Here is a 15993-nt window from a genome sequence, read left to right on the forward strand (position 1 = left end):
CTCTTGAAACACAGATAATAAGAAATGATTGTTAATTGGAAACCATTCCGATTTTTGTTTTTTGTTTCTACTGTCTATTTGATGGAAAATAGCAGAAATAACAATTAATTCAACTTATTACAACAGTATTAATATTTACATACATAGAAACTGTTGATATACTGACTTGCAAGTTTGAAGTGTAATTTACAGTTGGAAAGGAAGGACACTATTGGCCAGAATTCTCAAATTAAAGGGTTTACTAAACCATGTGAACATTAAACTTGCGCTTTCAACAGATATCCCACAGTGCAATGCAAAATTGAAGAATGAAGACACATAGATCGAGAATATGTTAATAAAAACTGATTTGTGATTTGAACGATGCTAGTTTTCTAATTAGCATAAGCATTACTAATCGCACTGGTTCATTATTATTTGAAAATAGTACACACAGTATCAGAAACTGTTAAAAGTTTGTACAGAAAATGTTTTTTTCTTCATTTTATTCATTCATATTCATTGTCTTTGTTGAAACCAGTAAAGATATAAAAAAAATGATTTTAAAATCTATCAATTTGTTCTCAAGATGCTAAAAGTTAAATGTTAACGAGTTAGAAAAGTCTATAAACATTTTAGTGCTTCATAAGTTCAGTTGGCTTGAGTGGCCAACAGTTAAGTCAGGGGCACCGCAAATCATAGTCATAGCTCATCTCCTTGACCATAGTTCTATTGGTAGGTACTTCTTACTGATAATCCAACAGTGGATTTGCATGTAGCTGACAGCGGATTTTCGTAGCCTTCATTGTATTTGAATCTATGCGAGCCTTGCAATCACAAAGGATAGATTTACCTGAATTGCTGGCAATTTATTTAAATATTTCATTAATACAGTATACTGTACATTTTTAGTATACACAAATCACAGTTTATTCGCAACCTGATTTTGAAAAGCCTTGATCTCCCTTCTATGATTTGCCTGCTGAAATGTTTTACCATACTAATTACCTTATATGCCCTAATTTTGTATAAAAACCCAGTACAATTAATAATAACTAGAATGAGATAGGCTAAAGCAGTTTCTGACTACCTATGTTTATGTGTATTGTCCAAGAAGCCAGATTTATTGCAATCAACCAAAAGGTTGTGTTTATCTTGTCCCCTGAATTTATTTAAAACGTACATTACTATTTGTTTCTTGGAAAGTATCCCCTTACTTAATTAGGTTGTCCTCTAAATGGAGATGTTCTCAAACAGTGGTGGCTTTTTTTTTTTTTGGTGGTGGTGGTTTCAACCAAACCATTTTTTAACAGAGGCGTTTAACAACTCTGTGGCCCGCACAGAAATTGTTACCTTTTCTTATTCTTGCAACCACTGCACCACTTTATTTCTCATGGCTGCATTCTGAATCATTGAGATGTGTTCAATTAGTGTCAAAGATCAAAATGGCAAAGAGCAAGTCCATACATTTTTAGTTAAAAAGTCTTTTCTTGTAATTTCGTTCAAAAAAGGATCATTTTTTATCTAAATCCTGTTTTCTATAATAAGCTGTCCATTTATCTTGCCTATCATTTATCATCTTCTCACTTAGTTCCCACAAGGCAACTGCCTTATCTTTGTTATTGGCTTCTTTTGATGCTTCACACATGCAACAGTGATTGAAATATAGTCCTCCAGATCCCTCAATCTCACTGCTGACTGCACAGAACACACTCGTTGCGGCTCCTTGTTGCTGGAAATGGAAATTACAGTGGTATAAAATATTTTTTAATAATTTTTATTTTATTCCAATACATGGAACAAAATTGTCATGACTAGGCTAGTAATAAAGGTATTTATCATCACTTAATTGACTTTGGTGTAAAGTACACAACAGGAGGCAATTTCAGAAGAAAATATTACGACATTGGGGAGAAAAGTTTTACTCAGTATAGATATATGTATCAAGACGTTTGCAAAGCACGCTCGTTGAGTTGTGCACTTGTGTTCATAATCAGTGTGCCATGTCCCACATAACTGACTCAGCCTATATATTTCAAAACCCGGGCTTCCCTGACAAGATCGAAACAATACTGTCTGCAGATTGGATATATTATATATGCACCTACCAATGATTTGGTGAAGGGACGTGCAAAGGCCCAGAGGATCCTCCATAACCACGAATTCTTCTGAATATTTGTATACATTAGGTTACCAGGATGTAAGCTATTACACGTCACTCCTTTGTCTTTGTACCTTCTATTATACTCATTGGCAAAAAGAATGTTACAGAGTTTAGCTCGTCCGTAAGCCAGGATTGGCCAATATTCCAGTCTGGACATACAAACACTCTTTAAGTCCAGTTCATTAGCATGCACAGAGCGCCAATCTATAAATCTGTAAACACAAGAAAACAAGGGCAACCATAATGCAGAATGAATATAAATAAAACATGTATCTATCCTGATACTGATCGCGTTTCCGCTCAACCGCCCACCCGTCATAACAAATAACAGAGATTCTATATTTTGTTTCCGCTTACCGTTACAGCTCGTCTGTAGATTGGCCTCTAAGGTTTTGCTGGTCCTGTAATAGCCAGTCAAGCAGCTAATGGTTAAGAAAGAGGCAGTCTAAACCACATCCATATTGGCACAGGTTCATAATTTTAATGGTAGAACAGGTCCCTCTGGTTGGTTTGTAAGCAACGGCTATGGTAGTGATATGATGACATCGTGTCCATATATGGGAGGACATCAGATTTTTTGTAACATAAAGATTGGTATTGTAGACAGAGCTTTACACTGTAGTGCTTAGTAGTCTTCTCAAAGCTTTGATACGTCATTAGTACATTATGGTTTGGAATATAGAGGAATAGTATAATAAAATGTGATGTCAAAACATCTTCAAATACACTGTCAACTTACCGATGTGACTCTGAAGAAACCATGATCACTCTGGACGGTGCAGAGGAGATTAAAAGATCTGTCAACAGCTTTACCAGATGGAAATGTCCAAGGTGACATACCTGGAATGTAGTCTCTATGCCATCCTCTGTTTCCACCCATGGGATCCCAAATACAGCTGCATTGCAAATAAGAATATGTAGTGGCCTACACACGTCACAAACATAATAAATAAAATAGATAATGCAACTATGTATAGAATACTACATCAATGTGTATAATAGTTAATACCTATTAACCTTTATTATACTGTAGAACCCTTGGGGACACCCCTATTCAGGGGACACCCTTATTCAGGGGACACCCCTATTCAGGGGACACCCCTATTCAGGGGACACCCCTATTCAGGGGACACCCCTATTCAGGGGACACCCCTATTCAGGGGACACTCCTATTCAGGGGACACTCCTATTCAGGGGACACCCCTATTCAGGGGACACCCCTATTCAGGGGACACCCCTATTCAGGGGACACTCCTATTCAGGGGAGCACCCCTATTCAGGGGACACCCCTATTCAGGGGATACCCCTATTCAGGGGACACCCCTATTCAGGGGACACTCCTATTCAGGGGACACCCCTATTCAGGGGACACTCCTATTCAGGGGACACCCCTATTCAGGGGACACCCCTATTCAGGGGACACCCCTATTCAGGGGACACCCCTATTCAGGGGACACCCCTATTCAGGGGACACTCCTATTCAGGGGACACTCCTATTCAGGGGACACCCCTATTCAGGGGACACCCCTGTTCAGGGGACACCCCTATTCAGGGGACACTCCTATTCAGGGGAGCACCCCTATTCAGGGGACACTCCTATTCAGGGGAGCACCCCTATTCAGGGGACACCCCTATTCAGGGGATACCCCTATTCAGGGGACACCCCTATTCAGGGAACACCCTATTAAGAGGATACTGAAACAAACAAGGGAAAATATATGTTTTCATACTACAATTTAGAAGTTGGAGGTAGAAGAGAAAGAGGACAGTCAAAGGTGGCACGGAAAGATATGGTAAGAAAGAAAGCAGGAAAGTTGTTTTGGAGGAACATGATGGCAAGAAAGGAAGAAGTGGAGAGATGATGTAGCATCCTAAAACGGATGACAGTCGGTAAGCTGACCCAAATTTAAATAGATTTTTTAAAGGGTTAAATTTTAGGTAAATGTCTACATGTGATAGACATGATAACCAATGGTGCGTGGTCTCAAATTCAGCTATCTCTGCCTAAAGTAAAATGTATCATATTCTGGCTATATCTATCATCACTTAGGCTTTCTTGGTATAAAAAAGCTTATTTTCAAAATAATTGTGCTCTCTCACCATTTCCTGCATTTATATCTTCTTGCAAACTCCCCCACACTACGAAGCGATGCAAGGTTACAATTGATGAAATCAACTTTGGCTTCAGGACGTTCCTTTTTAATCTTCATTATAGATTCCATTGCTGCGGCAATGTTTCTACATGCCATAGTCACATTAGCACCATGGAAGGCCAATGACCTGGCTGTTTCAAAACCTGAACAACAAAGATTATATAATTATATAAAAAAGCTACAAATGCAGTTGTTGTGATGTCATTTTACAAACAGTTATTAATATTTGTAAAGTTACATATTTTAAAAAAATATGATCTGACATTATGAACCTCTTTCTACCAATCACTAAAATGCATCTGTTTGATCCATTGTACCAGTATTAAAAACCAGACCCTTTTAGGGACCATGGATAAGACTTGTGTGGTGTTGAATTCATTCCAGGTTTGATGTTGTTTGTACTTTGTACTATTGGCCATCAGTTTAAAAACGATCGGGCACAAATGGTCAACTTTAAGTGCTAGGTATCAATTTAGGAATGATGAAGTAATTTCTATTGGGACAAATAACCAGAAAGTCTATTATTCATTCTGTCAAGTGTGTCACCTGCCAAAGTAAATGGCAAGTAATGGTAACCAGATACCTTCAAATAACATATTCATAATATGCATACCATGGTTACTATTTACCAGTAACATAACAGCTATGAGCTGCCCAAGGTCCCAGATCAGAGCATGAGCAGCCCAATGCAACTACCCAGCATTGGAGGCCCCCTTAGGAGTAGTTTTCCCCTGTGTTACCCCACTGCTAGTATAGGAACTAAAAACAGCTCCTTACCAATTCCAGAATTAGCACCTGTAATGATGACATATTTGCCTGTCAAATCTTTTGATTCAAGAACTTTCATTGCAGTACTATATGCATCAAAGCGTTGGTTAAACGTGCCTTTTTTTGGGTCGCTTTCTGTGGCAAACGCAAGACGAGGATCGGTATAGGTTGTTCTTTTGGAGATGTGGCTGAAAAAAGAAATCACAAGAAAATATTATGCATTATTAGATTTTAACAGAGTTCTGAACAGGATCTGACAGAAGAAAGTAGCTACGCCTTACTTTGAATAAAACATTAAAATTTAACAGTTGGACCAGATAAACACCACACAACGCTACCAAAGTACCACACGCACCATGACTCTCACCTTTACACATGTGTTACTATTGCGTTGTGTGATATTTAGAATGACCAGTTGGGCCTATAATAGATATTATAGAGACTAGGATGTGTAAAATCAAGGATGAGCTTATTTTATCCCTAAAGCAACAAATTACTCCATGTTATATCTCCACATGGGCTTTATATCGGTGTCGCTTAGAAATACTGGGGTGTAATAATATGTAGCTTACTCAACATAAATTATTCTTCCTTCATCGTCAACTTTTTGAGTCCAGCCATATGGAAGCTCTGAAAAAAAATGTTTAACATTAATGTTTTCTCTTTCTTCTAAATTTTGTATTTATTTACACTTGAAGGGTGGTTTTTAAGCGGAGACTTTTAAATTCATTCTTATCATGCCAATACTTTATGCCAACGTTTTTTGAAGGTTAATGAGAATTGGTGCGCTGACCACTGTAGTTGTTCTCTGATTTAGTTGGACATTTTCCAAGGGTAGCACCCTGGTTTGTACGTATCTTTAAATAATTTTTCTTAACCTTTGTTTTTAAAAACAACATACTTCCTGTAACTTGTTTTATTTTGCCAGTTCTTGGATGAGTCCATTGTGTCGACTGTTTTGTATGACTAGGTAGGAGAACAAAAGTTAACAACTACTTTAATTAATACATTTTTTATTATAAACTAATCATTTTGGATTCTTTATTTTTTCTATTTGCTTTAAGACTACCCTAGGCCTAATCTTTATTTTGGTGTGGGGCGAATCAGCTTTGTTTATTTTATACAATACTTTTTAATATTTATACTTTGATTAATATTTTGTAGAATATTCTAGTACACTAATTAATCACTTTACTAGTTTATATATAATTATTTTCTTATTTCAACCTTAACCTAGTAAAATCATTAAAGGACGAAACGACCATTCGTGAGGTCTAACGTTCTGATAGGATATTTCTGAGTTCTGAACAGGATCTGATAGCTAGGCCTAGCCTACTAGGGCCTAGCCTAGGCCTTACTTTGCATAATATACAAAACCATCTTTATCCGTGCGTTCTTCCCATCCAGCTGGTAATTCGTCATCACTATCACTGTCTATATAACTTCCTCCTGTAGCCATTTTATAGGTTTAATTAACGCTAGTTTTTAGCGAATTTTTACAGGTATCATCCCACCACTGCACTATCATCATGTGTGAAATGTAAATAATGAATGCCGCCCCCTCTCATTCTTAAGCATCTAAAACTTTTTCTTGAATCTTGAATTGAATATAGTCACGTGTGATTTATGGTGGGAAAATGGTCATGGTTCTACTTTACCGGGTAGTAAGTTTAAACTCTCTGTTTCTAAATTAATTATTAACAGTTTATTAGTATAAATGAAGTCAATGAATTTATGATATGATTGAACATATAATACATCATAAATGATGTTAGACGTTAGTAATCTAGTAGGCTGGTGGTATGCATTAAGGAGTAGCCTAAGTTGATGCTAAGTAAGGCTAGACTACCAATACCATACCAAGAAGCCTACGCACCAGGCTGGCAATCTATCCTTTAGAATCTAGCCTTAGCTGACAGTGACAGCCGAAAAGCAAAGCCTACTAAAGACGTTTAGCCTACAGTAGCAGAATTTAAGAGTCTAGGCCTATTATTAAGAATATTAGTCCTGTACTAGTAGTAGGTCTGAATTAAAGCCAGTGTCGACATGGGATTCAAAACTAGATGGTGTTGAAGTTCTGAACGACAGGTAAGAAAATAGCTTAGTTTAGATCCCATGTTATTTTTGAAAATCCGCCAAGGAGGTATATGTAGTCGATCGCGTGTGTCTGTTTGTTTGTTAGCCGGAATACTCAAAAAGTTATTCCAAGATCTTTACCAAAATGAAAATACAGATAGATATGGTCAAGAACCACTCCATTAACCCTTTCACTGCGGAGCATTATTCCCACCTCTTTGCGTAATATATATTTAAGAAAAACATGATATTTTAATAAATTGCAAAGAAATACTAAGTGAGATAATTGTGTAATTATTTTTGTGGTGGATGATGCGCAAAGGGTTAGTCTACAGTTAGGTATAAAAAAAAGTAATTTGCATATTGATGACGTCGAATCAATGTTAAAAACTATATTTTCTATAAGAAATTCTTATGGAATACGTTTTTCCAACTGGATATTGATGAAGATACGTATAACAAATAAAAATATTTAAAAAAATTGAATTATTTTTGTTGTTTTATAAAAATTATGCACAAATCACAGTTTTGGGGCAAAAATAAATTCTAAATTTTAGGGTGAAAATAATGACAGGTTCCAAAAATTCACTATAGTACAAAAAATAACTATTGTTTCAGAATTTTTTTTTTTTGCGTGTTATGATAAACACGATGTTACTTTAAAAAAGGCCGCCATTACGCTACTCATAACAACTTTCCAAGGTAGAAATACTATTATATATACTATACTATATATAATTAATTAATTAATTAACTATAGAGGGCGCATTATTTTCGAGACAATAATACAACTATAGAGGGCCGTTTTTTTTGCTGGAAACAGATTTTAATGACTTGCAAAAATATTCAAGTTCATCGAAAAAATATAGAGGTTGCTATATATTATAGGCAAATATGATTAAATCATGGTATGACCGTGTATACGTATTTCAACGACGTCTGTTTATACCCGGTAGTACCGGGTATACGCAGAGAAGGAGTTAAATTTTGGAGACAATCCGCTCCACAATCCAACTTCTGGACCACCATATTATTATTTTCAGACCTGCTATTATTAAAAGATAGGACAGGATTTTTAAAAGCCGTTTAGTCGTTAACCTGTTTTGTGTTTTAGCTTTACATACTTCATTACATACCTCTCATTGTCAATCAATCGGCAATCTGACCTAATAAACTCTGGAAGTCTATATAATTACGTAATTATATATGCACCATAATCACAATTTAATTTGATTGATTGATTTATAGATTCAAATTGATTTGTTTCAGCTGACCCCTAATTTGCTTTGAAGAGATAAGAAATAAAGCTATGCTTCTAATTATCTGTATTTGTGTTTATTCAATTATTTTTCAGATACCAATAAATGTCAAGTTTATGAATAGTGATAGAAATATGATGGGAAATCATAATCAAAAGTTAATTCACAAAATAATTTATTGTCGGATGGTTTCAGTGGAACCATAATCCAAGGGTTGAAAGCTCAACTTTTTAACTTCATTAAAACTGCAAAATGGCCTGAATTTTTCTTGTTTTGGAGAGGATAAGAAAAATGTTTGGAAAATAAGAATTGTGTGTCTACTGCCCTCTATGATTTTTATCGCATGCTTGGTAAATAAAAAAAGTTCTATAATAAGAGAAAGGACAGATTTATGTGGGATCACAATGTAAGATGGAAAACTCATGGATCTCATCCAAAACCAGACTCACATCTTGTATTTTGTACATATTTTGCATAATAATAGAATTTTTTTTTAAATGGGCTTTACTTAATATCTAATGTATGAAAGTAAAAAGGAGGGTTGTACTTAATGTGGTGCGCATTTCCCATTTGACAAATAAAATAAAGTTATGAACTAGTTTTTGACATTATTATTATGTTCCTGGCATCCACTCCTTATTGGGAAGGATATTTGATCTGAATGTTATTCATTGCTATATATAAGCTTTTGTTTTTGCTATAATGTATAAAAATAAGTGCTTTTTAATATAAGATTAGCTTTTTTGCATGTTAAATGGAGTGCTACCATACCTGACAGTTTTCTACATGACATAGCAACTTCCTCCAGCAAACCATCCTGGCTACAGTAATTAATTAAATCCAAGTACTTTATATACTATCGCAACTTTATTTAATTTGACCTTAAATTGAGCCTACCTTAAAACGAATTACTTTCAGCATACATTACATGCCTACAGGGTCTTTTCTGCCATTGGACACAGTCAAGAAACGATGATGTTCACAAAATAGAACATTCAGTTTACATGTAACAAATTGTTACCTCTATTTGAATGTCAGAAATAATTTTAGCCATTTGAGTTTGTTTTATTTAATTATAAAATTTAAAATGGAATAGTTTTTTTATATTGGCAATATTTAAATTTATTTTTAGTGACTTTATTGGGAAAAACAACTTCCTACTTCTGTTTTTTTCCCCTACAACTAGCGTATTCCTATCTTAAAGATATTTCATGCACAGTTAGAATCCATATAAAGGGGACACGATGGATAAGTGTTCTCTTGAATAGTGGTGCCCTCTGAACAAGATTCACAATATTTACTGTAGTATAAAACATGATTGAAACAAAATATATCTTAGAGAAGACAGAGGGGTTAATCAGAGTGGAAGGAAGTATTAAGGACGTATTTTTCACAGTAAAAATCAACAATATTGTTAAATTTAGTTTAGTAGCTAAAAAATAATAATAAATAAAAAATGGTTATTGTAATTCTTTTAAATGTCAACCAATCCAAGTCTCTCCTTGTTTTTTTTTCTAAAGTGCAATTTCCAGGCACCTAGCGGTTTCATATTCCTAAATATTTCTCACCTCAGCCTCTACTATGGCAGCCTTTTTTTATATTTATCAATTTTATCAAGAATACAATTTCTGCGGACATATTTCTAAAATGTTCTTACTTATATTAAGTGTAGTTTTATTTAACATTGGTCGCTATAAAAAATGTTTAATAAGAGTTCCTTGAGTATCAAGAGGTAGGTAATAATATTTAGGTCATCTGTCACCACCCAAGCAGATTTTTTTTAATATTAAATTTTATAGAGAATTATTATTACTACAGGTTGCCGCATCCCTGCTTCAACCACTTGATGCCAAATTATCTGAAATGTTCCTTTAGTCACACTGACTTTTCTCTGGTCAAATAAGTGGTGGTATAATGGTTTAAAAAATCAACAAGAAATATGATCCCATTAAAAAGATTCATTCGGTTAGTATTGCAAATAAAATATAATAGTTAATTATATCTCAACTGTAATAGTAGTAGTAAACAAAAATTATTTTATTTACCTGAGGTTTCGCCAACTATCAGTTGGCTTTCTCAAAGTGTAGCAGTGGCGTATCCAGTGGGGGGGGGGGCGGGGACCCGGACCCCCGCTGATTTCGTGTCCGTCTGCACATCATCGTGTCCGTCGGCAAATAAAGGTGATGGGGAAAAAAATAAACTACTGTATTATTCTGACAATAATTGAACTGTAAACATAATTCTTTTGAGTGTTTGTTTATTTACATATCATATCATTGATCGCTTCAGATCAACTATTTTTAATTTTCATTACATCTAACAAAACACGTAAAAAATTTGGTCAAAATATCGTACTACCTAGCACGTACGTACGGCCATACGCGGTAGATTGTTTACTCAAATTTCTTTGACCTTACCCTATTCAACCTTGTTTTTGCAGTTGAGCCTCTCATGACCTGGGATTTGTATGTCGTCCTACGCTAAGATTATATAGTTCCACATGCCATGTCCTTTTTTGTCTAATATTTATTATAAGTGCCAAAAACCCGTTTTTTTTTCTCGATATGAGGCTTTTATTATTAAAAATTTTTAAAGAAAAAGCACACATACCATAAAAAATATCCATGTATTTCATTTTTGGAACAGAATATTCCGTGAGGCTCAACACCAAAACCTCCATTTTGTGAAATGATGTCATCGTAAGCCAATCAAAGCTGAGCTTCTCGCGATTGGCATTGCTCACGGTTGAATGATTTTGGATTCTGGCTGATTTGATTGGTGGATGCGAATCACCCGCAGCGGAATGTTTTCTCTCACGCGTGTACCAACTACACAAAGTTAGAGCAATGAATTTGCCCGAATTCCGTTAAGTAAACAACTTTATATATTTTATAAACATTTAATAACATGTTTATTGATATTTCCAATGGTGATATATAAAATAAATTACTAAAAAACGTAATTATATGTAATTATTTTAACCAAAAATGGCGTAGTTAATAGAATTGTCGACTGAGGCCGTAAATTGTTTTACTTCTTTCGTGGCTAAAAACGATCATTTTCGGAGATGTTTTAGACCCTATATTTCGAAAACTACAAATCAGATTTTCCTAATTCTTTCTTTATTGTAATATGAATACAACATACTAACAGATAATGTTGGTTTGGTTTTAATTTTGCATCGTTATCCCATATAAGACAATATGTCTATGCAATCCTAACATGTATTGATCAGGTGTAGGCCTATGTACAGATAATGACACCAATTTTGTCGTCAAATTGGCAATTCCCGGCACCCCCCCCCCCCCCCAACTTAAAAATCCTGGATACGCCACTGAAGTGTAGTGACACGTATGTCACTGTTGACCTCTAGATGACGGGGTCAACACATTGGTACACACTTGACTGAGTTTGTAACCGCCCTCATCTCTATTAAAATTGGGGGTCTTCCTGATCCAGATGGATTCATTAACCCAGCGTCTTAATCTGACCGATTCCTTGTCAACTACTTTCAAATTATCCCAATCATGGCGTTATTTGTCTGCGCAGCATGATTTGCGATTGTTTGCGTTGCGATCGTGTGTACGCTCAAATTTGTTAAAATACTTGAGCACAGTACACATTACAGTTTTTACTGCCTAAATCCAGAGGTCCCAGAGCTGGTGGCCCCAGAGCAGAAGCTTAGGCTAAACCAGGCCTTTTTCACGATGCGTTTATGCTTTTAATCCGATTGGGACAGGGCTGTTCTTTATGGTGATTCAACTGGTAGGGTTGTTAGGCCGCCCAGTGGCTGTGGTAGTATGCAATATCGATCTAGCGCCACCTAGCGGGGATCGAGAGAGGGTTTTAACATGGACGCGAGTCACGATAGTTGATATGTTGAATAAATGTTATTTGGATTGTGTTTAACGGTAGTCCTATGTACGTCTGTTTGAGTACAGTGTAGCGACAACAAACAAAACATAATATGGTGTCAGAAGTGTGTCTGAATCGACTCATCCAACGCTCAGAAAGGTCAGTAACGATCGATTTCCGAGATACCTACCCCAGCGGTAGCCTAGCCTAGCGAGAATAGCGAGAGCGGTTGAACGCTCACACAACGACGCACGACAGCGGACGATTGTAAACAAGTTGCATAGCAACCACAACGCAGTAAACCGCACAGCCTAGCCTAGGAATTAAAGAGATTTGAACTCCGTAAGTTATTCAGTAATTATAAGAATAATTATGGCAACGTTCATAAAGCCACCTGAAACATTAATTGTAGATGGCAGTAATCCATCACACGCATGGAACAAGTGGAAGAGGAAATTTGAGATTTACCTCAAAGCAACAGGGAACTCTAAGAAAGAAACCGAAATCAAAGTAGGTCTGTTGCTAAACTGTATAGGCGATAACAGTATTGACATCTACACAAATTTTAAATTCAAGCCTGCAATGCAAAATCCAGAAAATGAAGAAGAAATCCCAGCTGAGGATCCGAACGACTACACAGTCATAATGAACAAATTTGACGAACACTTTTCTCGGCGCGACCCACAACTAATGTTACGGCAACGGTTCTGGCATCACTTACAGCGAGAACCAGGCCAGTCATTTGATTCATGGGTCACGACGGTGAAAGAAAGGGCGGCAGAGTGTAAATTCCCAAAGGAATTTCAAGAAGAAGCAGTTAGAGACAAATTAACATTTTCTTGTACTAACGACAGCTACAAGCTGAAATTATACGACGAGGGTGCAAAGTTATCCTTGACTAAAACTACTAGAATCCTTGCACTGAAAGAGGCAACTAGTCAAGAACTCCAGAAGTCTAAAACCGCAACCATTGACCAAGTCCGACCTAAAACAAAGCCGAGACCAGCAACGCAGGGGCAAACCAAGAAACAATACTCACACAACAAGGCAGCCCGCCCACAAACGAATGAGGGGAAATGTCAGAAATGTGGATATTGTGGAAAGTCTCACCCATATGGAAAACAGAACTGTCCAGCAAAATCAGCAACTTGTAATGCATGCGGAAAAACTGGTCACTATAAGGTAGTGTGTAGATCAACTGCAAGCCGATCAAGCAGAGTCAACCAAGTCGATGACGAACACCCTTTCCTGATAAGTGGTGTTAGTGTCCAACAAGTTAACAGGTCACAGTTGAAAGACGCACACAAACAACCTGGATGGCACATCAAACTCAGAGCAGCCGATCAAGAACTGTCATGGTGTATTGATACCGGTGCACAAGTTTCAGTGATGCCAAATATAGTGTATCAAAACCGATTCGGAGAAATGTTCCCAACCGACAAGACGCTAGTGGGTACAGGCGATACACCACTGAAAACACGAGGATTTGTGGACATGAAGCTGAAACAACAACATGGAAACAACTCGGAGATAGAAGAAAGAGTATATATAGTCGAGAACGCAACAACACTACTGCTAGGAGTTCCAGCAATTCGCAACCTTGGACTGATCCATGAGATACCAGGAACCTATAGTGTGAAAGCAGTTGACGTCAATTCTCCAATTACAAAGGAGAAAATAAAGGAAGAATACCCAGGACTATTCAGAGGCCTTGGTAAATTAGACGGTGAATACACCATCAAACTGAAAGAAGATACCAAACCATTTTGCCTTACAACACCAAGAAGAATTGCCCTACCACTGCTTGAAAAGACAAAGGCAGAGTTAGAGAGGATGGTGCAACTTGAAGTTATCGAACCAATCGATGAACCAACCGACTGGTGCGCACCTATAGTTGTGGTGCCGAAGCAAAATGGAGATGTACGAATTTGTGTTGACTTAACGAAGCTGAATCAGTCAGTACGAAGAGAACTATATCATATGCCAAAGGTAGAAGAGACACTTGGTAAGGTGGCGAATGGAACAGTGTTCTCAAAACTCGATGCAAACTCGGGGTTTCACCAGGTGAAGCTGAGCCTAGAAAGCACAAAATTAACTACCTTCATTACACCTTTTGGGAGGTATGTGTTTAAACGTCTTCCTTATGGGATATCGTCAGCACCGGAGTACTTCCAAAAGCAGATGGACCGAGAGCTGAGAGGTCTAGAAGGTGTTGTATGTCATATGGACGACATTCTGATCACTGGCAGCAATCAGACAGACCACAACGGAACCGGCGAAGACCACGTTATTTGGATGAATATGTAACATCCTAATTTCATATGAACACTGATCTATAATCACTCACCAAAAATAAAAACACTGAACACTGATTTGATAATGAACAATATCGGACCTTTATTGAAACACAGATGGAAATTCAATGATTGACATGATCTTACTCTAAATGTTAATTTGTGTTTAAAGTTAAAGTTTAGTTGCTGCGCGACTTAAAATTATAAAGCTGATTAATCAATCTCTAAGAAAAAGGGAGATGTGGTAGTATGCAATATCGATCTAGCGCCACCTAGCGGGGATCGAGAGAGGGTTTTAACATGGACGCGAGTCACGATAGTTGATATGTTGAATAAATGTTATTTGGATTGTGTTTAACGGTAGTCCTATGTACGTCTGTTTGAGTACAGTGTAGCGACAACAAACAAAACATAATAGTGGCAAGGGGCTGAAATGGACCAGACACATTAGGTTCTTACACACATCCAATTTGAACCGGAACTACAATAGTTCAAAATGCTTTGAACCTGTGCCAGTGACTTTGGTTTACAGCACTTCAGTCTAAACTGAAACACTTGTCTCTAAAAAAACAAATGTTCTTATATTACAGGCCCGTATCCAGGTGGGGTGCGTTGGGTGCAGACGCACCCCCCCCCCCCACCCCCCAAGTCCCAAAAGGTCCACTATTTCCTCAATTGGTATTTTTTCTTGTCTTGTTTAACTAAAGACAATATCATTATATATATAAAAAATTTACATTATCAATGGTATACAAACAAAAATATGTTAATATAAAATGAAAAAATACCGGTAATTAAATTACGGAATGTGAACTGACTACAAACTCGATATAAAACATGCGCAGTTGATCATGTGACGACAAGCAATAGCTTAGCGCTTCATGTACGCGGTACGCGGTAAAGTGTTTGCTGGAAATACAGACAACCGGCGGTAAAGACGTGTCTGGAAATACAGACACTATCGAATACGGTGCCAACTCAGACAGCGTCGTACGACGCTGTCTGATCGAGTTGGCCTTTAAACATCATGAAAGCGTTAAGTTCTGGTGTCCATCGTTCAACTAGCCTAAGCCACAACAAAGAGTCTTAAATCAGTCTTTAGAACGTCAAATAACGCAAATTTTGCCGGGGCCTTCGGCCCCTGGAACCATGACCGGGGGCCCTTGGTGGCCCCCTGGCCCCCAGCCATTGTTGCTCGCTTCGCTCGCCCCCCCCCCCCCCCATTATAAATGCTGCATACGGGCCTGTATTATCACCGTCCAGGGGAACTAGAGATACATTCTCCCTCTTTGACTATTATGAACTATTGTTTCAAATCTATTTTGAAAGCTTCCCAATTTAAAACATGTAACCACCACTACAATTAGGTATCCTATATGAACTTTATTCAATCATATAGAATGATCTAGTCAATGATTTATGCGTCTATATTGTTAAAACGTCAC

The 15993-nt window shown here is 37.0% G+C and overlaps 1 protein-coding gene and 1 long non-coding RNA gene across 3 annotated transcripts in view; one reads left to right on the forward strand and one right to left on the reverse strand.

The window, feature by feature from the left end:
* Positions 1–529: 529 nt before the first annotated feature.
* LOC140057544 (WW domain-containing oxidoreductase-like) lies at positions 530–6612 on the reverse strand. 2 transcript variants are annotated; one of them, XM_072103256.1, is made up of 8 exons: positions 6423–6612; positions 5966–6030; positions 5637–5694; positions 5074–5252; positions 4244–4439; positions 2883–3068; positions 2088–2355; positions 530–1711 (listed from the first exon to the last, which is right to left on the reverse strand). In XM_072103256.1, the coding sequence occupies exons 1-8, from the start codon at positions 6521–6523 to the stop codon at positions 1493–1495; spliced, it is 1272 nt and encodes a 423-aa protein (XP_071959357.1). In that variant the 5' UTR covers positions 6524–6612; the 3' UTR covers positions 530–1492. The 2 variants fall into 2 exon arrangements, with proteins under 2 accessions (XP_071959357.1, XP_071959358.1); XM_072103257.1 differs by lacking the exons at positions 5966–6030; positions 6423–6612 and adding an exon at positions 5858–5868.
* Positions 6613–6969: 357 nt separating this feature from the next.
* Positions 6970–15993, forward strand: part of LOC140057546 (uncharacterized) — a 76447-nt gene continuing 67423 nt past the window's right edge. The window contains exon 1 of the long non-coding RNA XR_011846961.1: positions 6970–7152. This is a non-coding gene — a long non-coding RNA (uncharacterized lncRNA). The remainder of the gene's footprint in view (positions 7153–15993) is intronic.

The sequence above is a fragment of the Antedon mediterranea genome, chromosome 8 (assembly GCF_964355755.1).
Source record: "Antedon mediterranea chromosome 8, ecAntMedi1.1, whole genome shotgun sequence".
NCBI lineage: Eukaryota > Metazoa > Echinodermata > Crinoidea > Comatulida > Antedonidae > Antedon > Antedon mediterranea.